The following is a 19265-nucleotide window of genomic DNA, read 5'->3' on the forward strand; positions in this document are numbered from 1 at the left end:
AAACAAACCAACCGTGGGTAAAAACTAAATGCAGTTTACCCAAATTTGAGTAAAAAGAACTTATATTTCGGGTATTCTTATTTCTCCGTGATTGGAAGCGTATTGCTCCTGAAGCTCTTTGTTCCTGTTCCACCTTAATCGCCATCGCACGTTATGCGATCAAAAACATCGCATTAGCGCTAGTGCTGCACCGGTACGGCCGATAGCGCAAGCTCGCATATGATGATTCTTTTTAAATGTGACATTTCCAATCAGCAAGTCATCAGTCATCATCGGTTGCGTTCGTCAGTCGCATCTATTTACTTTTCGTCGCTTATCGGTTGCTTTTTCGTTTCGTCTCGGTGGCGAAAGATTTCTGGAGGAAATTAAAACTTAAAATTCGAAGCTGCAACAAAAATTATCATAAGTAGATATCCAGTGAATATTTAAATTAAGTAAGGCGCCAGTAGTGGATCAGAGTTTTAGGATAAAGCGTGTGCCTCCAACAAATACAGTACGGTCATTAGATCTCATCCACTCGGATCAACTTACTCCAAATCTTCACTGTAGTTTAGTTTTCAATTCACAACTATTTTGTACGTTCTATTTGCACATCCTACATATAAATTTCAAAATCAGCTTCCTTGACCTTGTAAAAAGTTAAGTAAATAAACATACATACATACATCTTCCAGCAAGAATGGCCAAGTTCGACATGGACGAATTCAACGAGATTCTGGAAAAGTGCCGAGATCAATCGCTCCAGAAGGAACAGGACGCGGTATGTATGAATCAGAACTTTGTTTTTATCAGTGTTGAATCATCCTTATCTTGAGAATCTGGACACGATGATTAATATGTTGTTTGCTGTCGGTTTAGATACTGCTGGAACCGTTTGCCTACATCCAGCAGATACCGGGCAAGCAGTTCCGGGCGAAAATGGCACTGGCCTTCAACCACTGGTTGAACATACCGGAGGAGAAGTTGGCGGCCATCGGCGAAGTGGTTCAGATGATGCACAATTCCAGTTTGCTGTAAGTATTACGGACGGACTGAATTTTGGGAGTTTGTCCTTGAACTTAAAAGTGATTCTGAGGTAATACGCTTTGACTGTGGACGCAAAAGAAGCTAATGTTGTGCATTTTGACAGGGACAAATTGTTCACAGTCAGCTTTGCAATGCAAAACCTTGGGATAATTGTCACGCTCTTTAGTCAAAGCTAAAAAGTGAGTCATTCCTTAAGCAGGTCTCGTTTCTAGACATTTGGTCACTATTTTAATAAGAGTCTTTAAATAGCCTATATTTAAAAGGTCCAAAATGGTCTTCAAAGTCATTTTTCGTTTTTAATTTTTCCTACTTCAAATGAATCCTGGTGCTAAATTCTACTCGACAATCATTCGGTTCTTTCAAATTTCTTTTAAAGCGAAGTAGGCCGTCATTGAAATTTGTACGCGTCGTTGATGATTGTTGCTAATTCATCTCACGATTTCGAATCAAGAAAATCAGTGGGTTTTGCACTGACACAGCTGAAAAAGTATCAGCATACTTTATGCATGTTAGCGCGTACAGTGATACTTTTTTAAGTCAATATAAATTATCAATACTGAGTTTTATCACTTTGAAATGCATGCTGAAAAGTCATCATTGTTGCCAAAACGAATGACGGGCTACTTAGCCTTAACATTACTTGGGCAAAAGCTTCAAGAAAATCTTCTATTGGTCTATTCATAGATTTCTTCTAGAATTAACCGATGCTTCGTCCTCCATAGCAGATGTTTTTTTTACTAGATATAAACTTCCTATTAATCATTTGCGTCCTGATTGATTTTATGATGATTTTTTAGAGTTCACCAAACAATTGGACTATTGTCCAATTTTTTTTCAATATATCTTCAGAGTAATCTGCAAAAAATCAACTATGGAACTCAAAAAGTTTATGTCAAGAATCTATCAAGATATCTTAAAACGAATTCTTTAAGGAATTCTTTAAACAATTCGTCAAAAGAATTTGATAACATATTCCGCAGAATTTTTTTCAGGGATTTCTCTACATTGTTTTTTTTTTCTCTAGATTCCTAAAGTATTTCTTCAATAATCACTCTAGGTTTGTACCAGAATAAGACGGGGTTGGTGGTCTGATGGCTACCGCTTCTGCTTCATATGCAGAAGGTCATGGGTTCAATCCCAGGCCCGTCCCTTTCCTCGTACTTTGTAGTTGTATATCTCTCACTTGCTTCTATCTTCCATTCTAAATATATCACACTCAAACTATTCGTTCATAGCAAACGCTAGAACCAGAGACGGACAAGAAACCGTTTCCCTAACGCTTCCCACTTTCACGCGCACGCCTGATACATAGGCAGTCTGCTAACCACAAAAGCAAACCTCTCTGCCATGCCTTTCCCCCATCCATACACTCCCGCATGAACTGGCGTGGATGCAGTGGAATATACGGTCTACGTGGGAGCCAGTTCAATGCATCATCAATTCCTCCCCCTTCCCCTCATTGGTCTGCATTCTGACGTGGCAGGTGCCATTGTTGCCTAAAAATAAAAGATCACCAGCACTTATACACTGAGGATGCCTGTTAGTCCCAAACAGTCATTCGGTTGGTTCCTTGTGTAAGTGCAGCTGATCTGGCGATACTGGAGTGCATCCACGGGCGGCCAATCAAGCTCAAGCTCAAGCTCAAGCTCAATAATCACTCTAGGTTTGTACCAGAAATCGTTCCTCGGAGGACCTCATTTTTTTACGAGTCGTCATAAAGAATTTTGTTTTGAGAATTCATCTTTAGAATCCTGCCAAAACTTTCTTCAAAATACAGGAAATTTCTTCATGGATTGTTCCAAGAGTTCTAACAAAGAACAGACCGGGAAGTATATAGGGATACTTTCAAGTACTCGTCTCAGAGGGCGCCTTCGATGAATTCTTCTTTTAATAAATTTTTCTATGCATCCCTTTTCGAACTAGGTCAGGAATAAAACCTGGAGTTCCGTTTTAGGAAGTTTTTTTTTGTTACTAATTGTAAAACTCGTTCATTTTTTTAGGATATCTTCAGTATTTCGTCATTATTAAATGCCACTGAAACTGATAAAAAACATGTTCAGAGAAATTTCTAAGACTCCTCTTCGACTTATTTTGCTTGTGGATTTTTTTTACAGAATTCACATCAAAATCCACTTTTTACAATCATTATGAGTAATTCCACCAAAAACTGCCAAGATCATCAAAAGATTCCTACAGGAATTTTTCAAGAATTCGATCAGGAATTTCATTATCATTCCACATACACCCGATTCTGTTTTTGCACGGGGGATGCGTACCGTGCAAAAAAAAATTTTCAGTTCAAAATTTCAAAACCCGTACAAAAAAAGTAAAACCATTTCTCGACGTTTCATGCAAAAATAAGGTTTTGGTGGAAAAAAATGTATGGAAACTTTTTTTGCACGGCCGTGTAAAAAAAAATCCGTGCAAAAACAGAATCGGGTGTATCTCCAAGCATTGCTTTCGGTATGGATTCTCTAAGAAATTGCTAAATGGGTTCTTTACAATTATTTGTCTAAAATAGTTTTCGGATACTATCCAGACAATTTGGCCAGGAATACCTTTTGAGCGTCTTCAAAGAAGTTTGTAGAGTACCCCCCGGTAATTTGAATTTGTGTAGGAAGATTTTGGATCTATTTTGGAGCTTTCACACTAAGCTCTTACGGTGAATTTCACCGTAATCTCAACAGCTGAACAGTTCGGTGAAATAAAACACCGTAATGCCGTCGAAATTTTACGGATTCCGGTGATTTTTCTCATAGAGATTTCGACAACTTTCAAGAGTTTGTTCGGAATATTTGTGAAATAAAATAAATTATTAGATTCCTGGTTTAAATTTTGAAACAATCCTAGATGATACGTTATGAAGAATAAATGTAAAAAATGCTGAGCGGTTGTTTAGAGTTTATCTCTGAAAAAACTTTGGATCAAATCCTTGTATTAATGTCATTAGGAGTCTCCAAAGAAATTCATCAGGACAGTGATCGATTGAAGAATCCTTGATTGCAATTCATATAAAAATAATGGTAAAGTCCCTGTGAAATCATCAGGAGTAATGTTTGAAGAAATACCTTAAGGGTATCTCAAGAAAGAAATTTGATGAAACTTAAAAGAATTCCTTGAAATAATCTTAAATTGATTCTTACAAATGGAACACTACAAAGTTCTCAGTGAAATATTCTAAGATTCTCAATCGACTATTAAACTGATTTTTTCTTCTCAGATTCCTACGGGAAAAAAAAACTTCAGGAATTCTTTTAGTGATTTCTCAGTTACATCAACGCTATTACTTTCAGTATTATTCACAGGAATAGACCATTTCCGTCAGATCTAACGCCCAGTTTTTGTATTTTTCTTCGAAAGACAATCATTTTTAATGAATATTAACGCTTTCAGATTTTGTTTCTATGCATTCCTGATTTTCTTACAAATTTTTGAAAACATGGATACTCACCACATTTTGAAAAATAATTCGAGATGCGGCACAGTTTGTTCAACCCTATGGGTATCAGCGTGGTGATTTTGCAACAGTTTTTCGATTCCACCCCTGCATTGGGATGCTTGTTTACATTTGGAAACGTCAAAGCGCTCAAACTGACCGTGATCCCGGTTAGGGCGCCCCAAACAGGAGCGCCAACGAAACTAACGTGAAATTACTCAAACAAGCTAATTTTGATACAACCATCACAACATTTGTTTATTATTTCTAAGTTAGGCAACACAATCAAACGTTTTTGAACCAGGTTGGAACTTGCGCAACCCGTTCTGAATCATATAGTTTCAACCCCATATCGATTCAGGCCTTCCTTTTGGAAAATATATTTTCCTCCACAGATTAAAAATTCAAAACCACCCCCTAATAACAAATCTCTCATCCGCCCAACAGTTACGGTACCGCTAGTTCTATTAGAGGCTATTTTTTACTATTCATGCCGACAAATGCCTATATCTATCTGTTGGCTGTTGATCCGGAAGATTTCCGGCTTGATGCAGCAACAGCCGCGCAAGGAAATTTTGAGCGACTGTTGCTGCCTCTAGGCGGGAATCTTCCGGCTCATCCAATCCTCGTCGGCACAAAACAGAGAGATCAGGCATCTGTCGAGTACAATCCTTGCGTTACAGAACCGTGTAGTGTTCACCGGGTGCGGCCATAGCAGCCCGAAGCGGTGAAGGTGGTTTCCCCGGTGATAACGGAAACTTCAGGAATCGTGAAGGAAGGAGGGAGCGAAACCAGCGGAGCCCATTATGATGAATGAAAACATTAACCAAAAATCATCTGGTCATGCCAGCTGATCTTAAATTCACCACAACGTGGTGGCTAAACCATAGGGGAAAAAGGGGTCTGCATTTTTTCGAGGTGAAACAAATTGTAGGGGACCGAAGGGTGAACTAACGTGCTGCAAGTTTTTCATTGTTTTCTAATATTTAAAGGCTCCAAAACATATCGGTTCCTTAGGAAAGTTTGTTCAGTAAATTGACAGAAAGCATATAAGCCAATAACAATTTTTCACGGAAATTGTATTGTATTGTATTGTATTGTATTTCAAATAATCCATCTGACATAATGTTGTCTTAATGAATAAACTAACATAAACAAATTATACATAACACAAACATGAACAGTCAATTTCTACTAAAGTACTCCACAAAACGATTTCGAAGGGTTGTAATCGACACGTTAAAATCGAATAAATGGTAGACTTCGTTGAACTTTGCAGTCATGAATCTTACAGGATCATGCTGTCCATAAAGAGTACTCCGACTTCCGAGACTAATGAAGTGACGCCTACGCAATGTTCGTTCTGGTGCATACACATTTACATCAGCCAACAGGGAAGGAGAATCGATTTCACCTTTCAGCAGTTTGGAAACAAAAGCTGTTTGAGCAACATGTCGCCTGTTCTCCAAGGTCTGGATTCCAATTAGGCGGCAACGGTCGTGGTACAATGGCAAGTTTCTTGGATCGCGCCATGGCAGGTTTCTGAGAGCTCGGCGTACAAATTTCCTTTGAACAGATTCAATTCGCGTGATCCAGCTTGCGTGAAAAGGACACCACACAACTGCAGCAAATTCCAAAATAGGACGTACTAGAGCACAGTACAACGATTTTAGGCAGAGTGGGTCCCTGAACCCATCACACAATTTCAACACAAAACCGAGTTGTCTATTTGCTCTGGAGATGGCATCGTCATAGTGGTAGTTAAAGGTTAGTTCCTCGTCTAGAACGACGCCTAAGTCACGAATCCGTTGCACACGTTCAAGTGTCGTTCCTGAAAGCTTGTATGGAAATCTGATTGGGTTACGCTTTCTACTGTACGAAATGACCTGACACTTCTCAATGCTCAGCGTTAGGAAGTTTCTAACACACCATGCTTCGAATGAGTCCAACAAACTCTGCAGTCTAATACAGTCATTTAAGCCATTCACGATCATATAGACTTTAGCATCGTCCGCATAGAAAAGCCTGGTTCCGGGTGGCAAAATCAGTGATGCATCATTGATGAACAAAGAGAACAACAAGGGTCCAAGGTTGCTGCCTTGTGGTACTCCAGAGATATTCGTAAACGATACTGATTCGCATGAGCATGAGGAAATGGTCTATTCCTGTGGATATTTACCCAGGGACTATCCCAGGATTTCCACCAGAAATTATTTCACAAATTCTGCCGCCGATTTCTCCTATTGTTACTCTAGGACCGTGGTCACCAAAGTGCGGCCCGCACGTTATGTCTATATCTCTTAAATTTGATAATTCCGCAGTTTTTTTTTCTTCGGAGAGCTGCTTTATTTCCAATGTTTCTAAAAACACCAATATTTGAAAAAACAGGGCTGAGAATCACTGCTCTAGGAGATCTTTTAAAGGTTCTTACATGAGCTCTTCTACGCAAATCTACAAAGATTTATAAATTCGTTTAAGGATTTGACATGAAACCCTGAAAGAACTCCTCCAGGAGCTCCTACGTTGGAAGATGTTATTCTTCCAGCCAATTTCCCTCGAAGTCCAAGCTATCTGAGGAAAAAAATCATTTACTGTTATCATTATGTTCTGCACGAAAATATGGCACAATGATTTTTTGAATGTTTAACAACTATGATATTTTTTAGCACAGTTTTTTTCAATATCATGAAAAACTATCAAACTTAATACTATTACATATTATTCTTCACTCTTTGGATTTCTTAGAAATGGGATTTAGTTATATTTAAGCAATCAAGAATTAAAAACCGGAAGAAAATCAGTGTCGCATCATATTTGACATTTAAATTGTTGTTAAGGCTGGATTTTATGTTTGGTAGACGGTTTTCAGCTATCCAGATTATATTTTTCTTTCTCGTGCACTCCTTAGCTGCTCTTAAAATTTTAAAATAGTGTTGTAATGCTGTTGGTTGAGTTCCCGAGTTGTCCGATAAAATGTAATGTTGGAATACCCTAATTCACAGTCTCCCAGGTATGATTCCAAAATTACTCATAAAATGCCTTCAGATAGTCAAAAATTTCATAAGAACTTCATCATGCATTATCTAGAAAACCCTTCAAGACATGTTCAAGACTCCAGGAGTTTGTCCAAAGATCCTTGCAGGAGTTCATCAAGAATTTCTGTATAAATTTCATTGAAGATACCCAAATATTTCAAAACTTTCTTCAATAACTTCTGAAAATGTTTCTTCACTGAAAGAGTACCTGGATGTATTCTTCAATGAGTGCCTTGGGAAAATGTTCAAATGTTCAATGGGAATTTCTGGAGGTATTCCTGAAAAAGTCTGAGGAACGATCTTTGAAGCAGTTATTTCTGCTGGTATTCTAAGAGATATTCTTTCTAAAAAAAAATTCATGGAACCATCTCTAAAGAAATAACTTGTTGAGTTTCAGAAGATCTACTTCTTGTCATTACATCTCCACTGGGACACAGCCTGCTTCTCAGCTTGGGTTCTTATGAGCACTTCCACAGTTATTAATTGAGAGCTTTCTTAGCTAGCATTTGTATACCGTGTGACATGTACGATGATACTCTATGCACAGGGAAGTCAAGGAAATTCCCATTACGAACAAATCCTGGACCGACCGGAATCGAACCCAGTTCCCAGCCACCTTTAAGTAAAAGAATTCCTACATGAACTCCTGACGAAATCTCCGAAATAAGATTTAAAAAAGACACGGACACCGTCTTCAGCCATTTAGCTGCACAGACTGGAACTTAACATTAGACAATGGACAAGCATGCTCCAGTGGCTCAGCCGAGAAACATTTCTGACGAAAAGTTTCAATGGCTGAAGCGAGAATCGAACCCACACCCCATGACACGATGCGCTTAAATGCCTGACGACTCTAACCGCACGGCCACGAGGCCCAGATTTGGAGGAAACTTTTAATAAATACTTGAATTATTTTTTTTTTAATGAAAATGCCAAAATGAAAAAAATACATACAGTAATATGTGTAACGTTACGAGGAATTCCATTTTTTTAAATATCCATAGAGCAAAGTTTGGTTGAATTCCTTATAAATTATTATGTAAATACTTGTTTTCACTTCCTCTTTGGTTTCTTTTTGTTGTCTTGGTTGCTCTTTTTGGCCTTTTTTCAAACATGAGGTCTCTAAAGCTGTTATTTTTAAGACACACGCTTCCAATCTTGCCTACAAAATCTCGGCTTATAAAGGTAATTTACAATTTCACACTGGCAAATACTATAGCAATTATTCCAGTTTTTCCTCTTCAGGGGTTCTGTCCGATATTTCGATTATTTTTTCGATAATGATCTTAGCAATTTGTCTAGAGTAACCTCTAATTCATTAGAAAATTTTATTCATAATCAGAAATACCACCTGGATTTTTCAAGGTCTTTCTTCAAAAACATCTGTAAGATTTCTCTCACAAATTTCCGGATAGATTCTTTGAGGAGTTCGTTTGGATTTATCCCAAAACATTTCTGGAGGGATTCCCAAAGAAGTCTTAGTAGAAATCTCTGAATTAATTTCTAATGGCATTCTTAGAGAAATTAATGTTTAAAGAAATTCAAAACGACAATTTTTAGGGAAAACCTAAGAAATTCTTGGAGCCATCTCTGTAGCACTGACTGGTTGAAATCTAGAATGTGTCCTAAACAAAAATCTTACGGGAAACCTTAAAGAAATTAATAGGAGAATCCCTAAATAATTTTCCATACAACTTAGGTCTTTCTTGAGAAATTTCTTAAAAGAATCTCTGGACGAATTAATGAGGTTATGCTTAGAAATACTCCAGGTTGTATTTTTGGAAGTATTTTGAATAAAATTATTGGAGGGATTCCTTAGGAAGTCCGTAAAAACTAGCATCATTAGATGAAATTCTGCTGAAGAACTTTCGAAATGATATTTGATGGAAACTTTGAGATAATTGCTGGATTATTGTCTTTGAAAATCATGATCATACGTACAGTAATATTTGTAATGTTACAAGGAATTCAAAACAAAAAAAACTCTGAAATATTCCTTGAGAAATGACTGATCAATTTAGTGACTTCCTTTGCCTAGTTGTAACATTTACTGATACAAAGGAAAGCCATTCTGAAGGAGTCTGTGATCTTTTCGTAATGAAAAATTTATTGATGAGCGTAAAAAAACATCGTGCCTGCTACACGGCATACAGTATCATTCTATATGTCTAATGCACCAAAGCCGTTTTTCAATATTGTCAAATTCAGATAGTTTTATATCCGCCGTTTCTCAACCGATTCTTTTATTTTTTTCTGTGACGAACTACACACATCATTAATTTCACCGAGGCTGGCAAAATGAATTACCGAGATTTCAACAGCAGAGAATTTTGGATTTTTTTTTACCGAGATTCAGTAATATTTATTGTTTTCTTGTTTACTGAACTAGAAAAAAAAAGCAGAAAAAGGAAACAAAATTCGAAAATTGAAAATAAAGCTATTTTAATGGAGTTTTTTTTAATACATATACAAATATTCGATACCTATAAGGGAATAGAAAAAATCTTACAAACACCACCGAAAAACGAACAAAAAATACGTGAAAAATCCGAGTTCCAAAATTATTTTTGCACTTTCCCTTTCGTCGATTTCATTGACTGTTTAAGACTTTTGACTAATCCAATTTTCCGAATCTCGGTAAACTCATTCGTTTGCCGAATACTGTGGCAATATACTATACATGAGTTTCGGTCATTAATAGAAACAACCGATTTTCAGCAATGTATAAGAAAGTTTTAAGTATTTCGATGAAAAGTTTAAAAACATTTCCAATTATATCATGAGGTGAAAAAACTCATAAAAGAACATTTTTGACAAAATTCTGCCATTTTTTACTGATGAAATCTCTGAGCAAGTTTTGAAAATCTATCTAGGGAAGATTTCCCTCTACGAATTCCACATGGAACAAGTAAAACAACAGAAATCTGATTGTATTTTCTGGAGATAGGTAGATTGAAGCTGCATTTCTTTATGGATTTTGCTAGAGTTTTATTAAGGATCTTCTTCTCAAGAAGTTCTCGAAACATTTCTTCATTAATAGCATCTACAGTAATGACCCGATTTTGTCAGCCCCTTTTTGCGGAGAGCTTTTGCTCCCACGGTTTGAATTTCAAATTTTCTCCAAATCTTATTCAACTCAGTCAAAGTTAGTGTAAATATGCATAAAATAGTGAAGAAAGAATTATGATAACTTGTTTTATTTTTGAAGGAGAGCTGAAAAAAGTTTTGAAAAAGGGGCTGACAAAATCGGGTCATTACTGTATTACTACTGCTATGAGAGAAATGACAATTATTACTTCTCGAATTATGTCAAGATATTCTTCATTAATCTTCTGGATTCTTTAGAGATTCACAAGGAATTTCTATAAAAATACCGCTGAAAAGTTGCACCACAGTTTTATCCCTAAAAATTAATAAAAGCTCAAAAAATATTTCAATGAACCTCTTCTACGAATAAATTGAATGTTGTTCTGCTATTTCTCGATAATTTCTTTAGAATAACCTCAAAGAAGGTTTTTTGACAATTTCTTTTTAAATGTTTTCATAAAGTTATTTGTGAATTAAAGTAGATATTTCGTTGTTGCCTCCATTTTGCCAGACATTCCTCTAAATATTAATTTACCATTTTTATTAATTCATAAAAAAATGACTACAATAATGATTTTTAACTTTTTTTTAATGAATTTCCTCTTAGATTCCACGAGACATTTTAATTCAAATATGTATTACTCAAAGATATTGTTTTCTGATTTTAAAGAATATACTGTTTTCAGCAAGGAAAAGTCTGTTTGAGCAATTCTTTATATATTTTCTTAGCAATGAATCTAGAATATACTCAAGAGTCCAGGAGGTTTTTTCAGAGATGCTCTTAGGAGTCCATCAGGGACGTCTTCAAAACTTATATCAAAATTTGCTTTCAGCTTTTCTTTCGAAATACCAGCCGTATTTTGCCAGGGCTTTCTCCAATGAAATCTGAAAAACTTACCTCGATCATTTATTGAAAGCATTCCTGGTCCAGGATTTTTCAAGCTTTCAATGAATAATTGTGGGAATGCACATAAAAACACTAAGGGACCATGCACAAATTATGTACGCTCCAAGGGATGGTGGGGGGACGGTTTTCAAGCCAAGCGTGACAAGGCTTACCAAATTTTTGGAGGTCTCATACAAAAAGCGTCATGAGGGGTCGAAAAAGTTGAAATTTAGCGTGACATAATTTGTGTACTGAGAAACAGGGTCCCAGTGGGGATGTATTGCCTTCAGCACCATTCCACTAGACTAAAGAAGGTTCACAAATTCTGGAAGATATCCAAAACAAAAAACTTTTAAGAAATTCTTAAAAACGATAAGATAATCAACAATTGTCTGTGGATGTCCTTATAAATACTCCAGGTTGATTTATTGAAAGTACCTTGGACAAAATTCTTGGAGGGATTCCTTAGGAAGTCAGTAAAAGAACCTTTAAATAAAATTATGAGGAAATTTTTCAAATAACATCTGAATTGAAATTATTAAAAAATACAAAGGTACAGTAACACGAAGAGTAGTATTTGTAATGTTACAATAAATTCCAAAAAATTCGCTACCAGCCCTGCTTAAAGAACCAACTCATATGGGATATTCTCATAATTATTTGAATTTAATAGAAGGGGGTACATGCTAATAAACCCAACATGACTGATACAAATTTTGGAAATCCAATGACCAAATCAATCCATTACAACTAACATCACTAATGGGTGCACAATTCCATCCGTATCTTTCTTCCTCTCTTTTTTTGCACATTCAATGTCTTTTCGGGAAAAAAACCATTTTGTGAACTGTATCCAGCATCGATGATATCGAAGATAACTCTATCCTCCGTAGAGGAATTCCAGTAGCACACAAGATTTACGGTATCGCGAGTACGATCAACGCTGGAAACTACGTCCTAGTGTTGGCACTCGCCAAGGTCCATGGTCTGGGGCACCCCGAGGTAGATGGCATTTGGTTTGATGGTTTCTTAACGGAAATTGACTCTCAATTCTATTTAACAGGCCCAACAAGTGGTGACGGAACAGTTGCTGGAATTGCACCGAGGTCAGGGAATGGAAATCTACTGGCGAGATAATTTCATCTGTCCCACCGAGGCGGAGTACAAGCAGATGGTGATTCGAAAGACTGGCGGCCTGTTTATGTTGGCCATCCGGCTGATGCAGCTGTTCAGCGACGACAAGAAAGACTTTACCAAATTGACGGCCATCCTGGGGTTGTCGTTCCAGATCCGGGACGATTACTGCAATCTGACGTCGAAGGACTATTCGGACAACAAGAGCTACTGCGAGGACCTGACGGAGGGCAAATTCAGCTTTCCGGTGATACACGCGGTGCTGAACCAGAAGGATCGACAGGTGTTACGTAAGTAGATATATAAAACCTAGTAGAACTCCGTCGGTCTTGGACAATACTTTTCAGTTGCCATGAATATGTAGGGTTCTTCTCAGATTCCTCGAGAAAAAGTTTCAGGAATTCTTCAAGGGATTTCTATAAAAAATCTTCTAGAATGGTTTCAGAAACCATTGTGTATGGCCAAAGTTTACAAGTCGTGGGCCATTATCGTTTGTAACGGAATGAAGGATTTCTGTTCAAACGACCTCAATGTCATCCGGTTTATCAGTTTTTGGGCATATATTCTACTCAGGGTGTAGCTGAAGAACTTTCCCTCCATTCTCAACACACAGATTCACCTCGACCTTCCGCAGTTCACAAGGCACAAATTCAACACGCTCGGATTCCTTCAAAGTCCTCACGTTCCACACTCTGCCAATCGTTGTTCTTTATTTGTTGCCGGGTTTATTGCCGTAAAATTAATCCGCTAAAAAGTATAGGCCTTTGTGAAAAAATCTTTCGAAATTATACTAGTTATTCTTTTTCTCTACACAGATATTCTGAGGCAACGGACGCAGGACGTCGAAGTGAAACGGTATTGCGTTTCACTTCTCGAAAAACTTGGAAGCTTTAAGTACACCGCTGAAGTATTGGAAATGCTGGACACCGAAGCTAGAGCAGAGGTACGTACTGAACCACATTCTCCAATTCACTTCCGATATGTTTGTTAAATGCATATACGTTTTTCTAGATCGAACGACTAGGTGAGAATCCAATTATGCAATCGCTGCTGGACGATTTGCTCAGTTGGAAAACGGTTGGAAATGGTGACTCATCGTCGTCCTAAGCCAATCTACAATTCCACAAGCTCGACCCATAACAGTAAGCGTAAGACAACAACCATTTCCACCACACGAAGACGATCTATATTCTGGAACCGAGAGCACTCTAAATATTTTTTTGTTAAAGTTTTTCTCTGCTGAAATATTGAGCACAAGCCACATTAAAATAGGAACGAAAGTGCACTGCAGTGATTGCTATTACATCACGAGAATAGAATCTTATAAAAGCGCGCGAATCGCGTGTAGCGACAGGTGTATAGATTGAAGTCTCTAGCATTTAGGAACGAAAGCAGCCGTCAGAGGCGATATTATGAGTGCCCAAAAACAAAACTTTTATCCACCAAAGGATTTTGCATGCGACGGACGGAGAATTAAAAGACATATTGCCGGGGAGGAAGGATTTCACTATAGCTGTAATTTTGTGTTCTGTCGAGAAATGTGGGCTCTTCGAATGAATGCGTACTTTGTGCGAGTGATGAAGCTCTTTGCCCAATGATGATAGGTATATGATACCAGCTGGGCTGGGCACTGGCAAGCCGATCTATTCCTCTTTAGTTTCATTTTTAAATTATGTAATTTGTAACTATACACACTGTCAAGACAGTCATTTGTTGGATTTTCGAAATTGTTCGCTTTATTAACTGAAATTTGTCCGAAAATCCTTGTAGCTCGTATCAGTTCTTAATTAGGACTTCTTATCTAGTAAGTGGACGTGTCGAGAAAGGACTTCTACAATCTTCTGAAAACTTCGATTGCTAGTTTCTTCTAAAGTAAGTAGCGGAACAGAGCTCAAGAAACGATTGATTTGATGTCAACTGCCTAAGCTAAGCTTACCTAAGCTGAAGGCTTTGGAGGAGAAGATGCATGGTGTAGCACGATGCGCATAAAAGTGAAGCGACACAGGCTGAAGCAGAAACAGCAAGCCTACCTCTTTTTGGTTAGAAGGAGCGCCACGTGAATGAATCGGAGCGCAAAAGATGCAACGGGTCGGGGTCATTTGGCATAAAGGACAGGAAAGGATAAAAGACGATAAAATCAGACTGAAATATAAGGAATAATTGAAATCTCTACCAAATTCCAAAGATACAAAAATACATTCAACAGAAGAGTGCTATAAAGAACTGGCCACAAAAATAAAATGAGCAGCAAATAGAACTGTCAGAAAATCCGGAATATACTACACCAAGAAGAAGGAAGGCATTCGAACGTTTGAAGGTAGCCATGAAAGATTTGAAGAAACATCCAGACAGGAAACTGGAGACAAGAATTCAATCAAGCAGTAAAAGAAGACAAAGAAAATGAAATCAGAGTTTTTTTTTAGAAACTTGAAAGACTTCGAAGTAGGACAACGAATTAGAAAAACACCTAAATATTTAAAAGATTTAAATTTATGTAACGGAAATATAAGAAAAAGCAAATATTAGTGCTTAATCATGGTGAAGAAATGGGGACGGACCTGGTGTAGTGGTTAGAACACACGCTTCTCACGCCGAGGACCTGGGATCGAATCCCATCCCCGAGATAGTCACTGACAAAAAAGTTGTAGTGACGACTTCCTTCGGAAGGAAAGTAAAGCCGTTGGTCCCGAGATGAACTAGCCCAGGGCTAAAAATCTCGTTAATAAAGAAAGAAAAAAAAAATGGTGAAGAAATTCAAGACATTATTATACCATCATTGTTGCGACGCTGTTTAAATAGGCCTATCCCAGGAGCATAACCGCAAGATGACAGGTCGCATGTAGGGGTAGTGCAGACAGAGAGCAAAACAAAACTGAAACATATGTTGATGAAGTAGAAGTTGACTAGTCGGAGATTGGGAAAAAGTAGTTTTTGCAATTTATCATGCAGCGCGGGAATAGTAGTTTACGCAAATAGTTGCAGAATAATGATTTTTACAGCACGACGAGTGCTGTGAAAATCGTGTTCTGCAACGATTTGCGTACAACATTTTTTGCAATTTTGTTTGCGTAATGTCCACACAAGAAAATTAAGATATCAATGTTTGCTGAAAAGTTTTTTCGTAATTTCAGTTCATTGGGTTTTATAGCATATGAAATAATAGCAAGCTTGGCGCGCTTGGCACACCTTGGCGCTCTGAAGGCACAACTTAAAAAATATGCGCCGACGAAGTGTGTAGAGTGACCACTAGCCTGGGACACGGTTATATGAACAAAATAGATTCTCGCTCCCAGATAGCCGTAGCGCGCAGCTATTCAGCAAGACCAAGCTGACGGTCGTGGGTTCGAATCCCACCGGTCGAGGATCTTTTTGGGTTGGAAATGTTCTCGACTTCCCAGGGCATAGAGTATCATCGTACCTGCCACACGATATACGCATGCAAAAATGGTCGTTGGCAAAGTAAGCTCTCAGTTAATAACTGTGGAAGTGCTCATAAGAACACTAAGCTGAGAAGCAGGCTCTGTCCCAGTGGGGACGTAACGCCAGAAAGAAGAAGATTCTCGCTCCAGTCCACTTTTAGGATTGCATTTAGGACCCATAACAACTGTGCAAAATTTCAGCTCGATCGAAGAAACTATATTTTAGCGCCAGCCGTTCAAAGTTTGTATGGGATTTACTATGGGAAAACTTACTTTTGCAAAGAAAAATCGCCAGCGGTCGCCAAAGATGGTTAGAAGGAAAAAGATAACCGACTCCCGTCTTTTCTAGGCGACATGAATAGCGCCGCTCTGGTGAGTCAAAAGCCAACTAATATGCAACGTTCTCCTATAGTTACCACCAGATGTTGAGGTGTTCGTTTATGACATTCACGCTTGAAAAATGGTATACAGCCCAAACGGGGATGTCCGATATTGCCAATCATCTCTAAATGGCATAAAATGTGAGAAAAAGAAGAAAAAACCAGCACATGAACATTCTTAGTATGTATAAAAATTACTCAAATTTTGTGTTGGTCCAGAAAAGCCTGATGTTATGTGAGTCAAACTTCCTTCTGTGTAACACTTTTTAAGCGTGGTTGTTTTGATTTCTTCCACTATTCATTTTTTGATTGCACGATGATTTAAATTTAGCTGAATATAATATTCACGCGCTTTTAACTCAACAGATGGCAGTAGCGTTACTTGAATAACGTGTCTTCGTCAAAATATATGACAAAATAAAGAGTCGATCATCTTTTTCCTTTTAACCATCTTTGCTATCATCCTAATTTGGTAAAACAAATTTAAGATTTTATTAACATTTTGTTCATTTGCCGTAGCAGTTCAAATTTTTTACAGGTGAGTTGATTTCACCTGCTTATAAGAGAAAAAAAAACGCTTTGAATATACTTAACTTAACTTAACTTAACCTAAACATATAACGCATTAATCGTGGCAATAGAAGATTGTAACGATTTTTGCGATTATTTTATTTGGTTATTAATTATTTTATTTGACATTTGTTCCAATGTTCCAACATTGGATATTCTATGTAACTCATTGGTACTATACAAAGGAGGAAGCTTCAGAATCATTTTCAAAATTTTATTTTGAACTAGTGGTCCCGGCAAACTTCGTCTTGCCATCAAGTAGGCTGTTGAAAACCGCTATGAATCGTCCCATACAAAATGACAGTTCAGTTCAGTCCCATTTTCCCTACTTTCCCGGTGAACATCCAGGAACTTTTAAACACACAAACACGTCGGAACCCTTGACGAACAAAATGAAGGAAGAATTATCCTAATCTGTTGCACCGTTCGTGAGCCATTTCGTGACATACAAACATCATTCCATTTTTATTTATATAGATTCTCTGCAGAGCTTTCTTCCTGGTATTACAACAGCTAGTCCATATTGGTACAGCATACAACATGGCTGGCCTGAAAATTTGTTTGAATATCAAAAGCTTGTTCTAAAGACAAAGTTTTGATTTTCTATTAATAAGAGGATAGAGACATTTTACATATTACCGTCAAGCTACCATTCACCGTGCATATAAGAAAAATTTGCACTTCAAAAAATTATATAACTTTTCCAAATAATTTGAAGCGTACTAGAATACCACTACGTAGCGGCAATTAAGGACTGTTCATTTAAGAAAGTGGACACGTATTTTTTAAAGCAAACTGTTTATTTTCGAACAAATTCATGAGTTCTCTTGAAATACATGGAAATCAAAGTAATCTCGACCAAATTCACATAATTTTGAACATTTATTGAGCATTCCTGGCTAATGCTCTGACTTTTCTCTTGATGCCTCCCATCGGATTCTGCACAACTTTCTTCGTAACTTTTCTTTGTGTTGCTTACCACATTTTCTTGAGAAAATCCATGGGACTTGCTTATTTTCCATCCTTCTTAAGATGTTGTTTGATTATTGCTTAATATTTCCAAATGGGGCGTAGTTATGGGCAATTCGGTAGAATCTGCCATGTTTCAACAAATTAGACTTTTTTTCTTCTTGATCATCTCCAAAGTAGCTGAAGTATAGTGAGTCGATGCTAGGCCTGGCCAAAACAATCGAAGCTTGTTATACTTTCGGTAGATGGGCAGAAGGCGTTTTTAAATGCGTTCAGTTCTGTAATTTTCGCCGTTGATTGAACCCGTTGTGAAAAATGTAGTACTTTTCATACCGCAGGAGCAAATTGCTTGCTATAAAAAAACTTTTTTCCCAAATTTTTCTGTTCGGATGTATTGAACGTCGTCATAAGCATCTGTTTTTGATACAGTGTTGAAAAATTGGAATTTGGACACTTAGCGATTTAAGCCAAATCTCAGAACGACAGCTTTTCTGAACACCATTTGTGCAGAATAAATCTGCGTGTCGCCGTGTTAAACCGACCTTTCGCTTGGAATTTACAACTGTTTGATGTCAACTTTCTTCTGCTGTCAAAATAAACACTTGAGTACACACTGAAACAAAAATTGAAATTGTTCCTTGGAATTTTCACACCAAAATGTTAACAATCAGGTGTCCACTTTCTTTAATGAACAGTCCTTATATAATAATTCAGGGAAAAATCTAAAACTAGCGATGTATAACAAAAAAATACTCAAAAATTATGTTTGAAAATGTCATGTTAAGGTCGCCTCGTACCGTTCTATGTCACCATTTACCGTGCACACTAGTGCACCATTCACCGTGCGTATAATTTTCGTCATGATTTGATTTTGTATCTTGAAGAAACGTTGTTGATGGAGCAACTATGTTGCTAGTAGTGTGCGCATTCATTTTTAAGAGTATTCAAATCTTCATTTACAATAAAAACTATAAAAAGTTTAAAAATTGGCTAAATTATTATTTTTTAATTAAAACCGTTATAGGAGGTTTGACTGTATTGTCCAAACCATTCCATATTCACTTAAATTCTAAATATGAAGTAATTTAATGACGACATAACAATAAATCTAATATAATCGCATAATTTCATGCCTTTTACACTAATGTACGGTAATAGGAATCATATATAGAAAAGGATCCATTCACCGTTCATTTGGGTTTCGACTGAAACACAATAAAAATTCTAATTTGCATAAAATCTCACTGATCATACGATGAAATACATTTACTAATAATATCCACAGTGAAAACTTGTTGAAATTATGAAAAATTTCATACTCTA

The 19265-nt window shown here is 37.2% G+C and overlaps 1 protein-coding gene across 4 annotated transcripts; it reads left to right on the plus strand.

Annotated features, from left to right (window-relative positions):
• The first annotated feature begins 261 nt into the window (after positions 1-261).
• LOC5565667 (geranylgeranyl pyrophosphate synthase) lies at positions 262-14331 on the plus strand. Of its 4 annotated transcripts, none has more exons than XM_021841189.1 (7): positions 262-575; positions 675-760; positions 859-1013; positions 12328-12472; positions 12534-12894; positions 13420-13547; positions 13616-14331. In XM_021841189.1, exons 2-7 carry the CDS (start codon positions 680-682, stop codon positions 13709-13711), a joined length of 966 nt encoding a protein of 321 aa, XP_021696881.1. In that variant the 5' UTR covers positions 262-575; positions 675-679; the 3' UTR covers positions 13712-14331. The 4 variants fall into 4 exon arrangements, with proteins under 4 accessions (XP_021696881.1, XP_021696882.1, XP_021696883.1 ...); XM_021841190.1 differs by having other exon boundaries at positions 262-493; XM_021841191.1 differs by having other exon boundaries at positions 262-434.
• The last annotated feature ends 4934 nt before the right edge of the window (positions 14332-19265 follow it).

This window comes from Aedes aegypti, chromosome 2 (genome assembly GCF_002204515.2).
Source record: "Aedes aegypti strain LVP_AGWG chromosome 2, AaegL5.0 Primary Assembly, whole genome shotgun sequence".
Classification (NCBI taxonomy): Eukaryota; Metazoa; Arthropoda; class Insecta; order Diptera; family Culicidae; genus Aedes; species Aedes aegypti.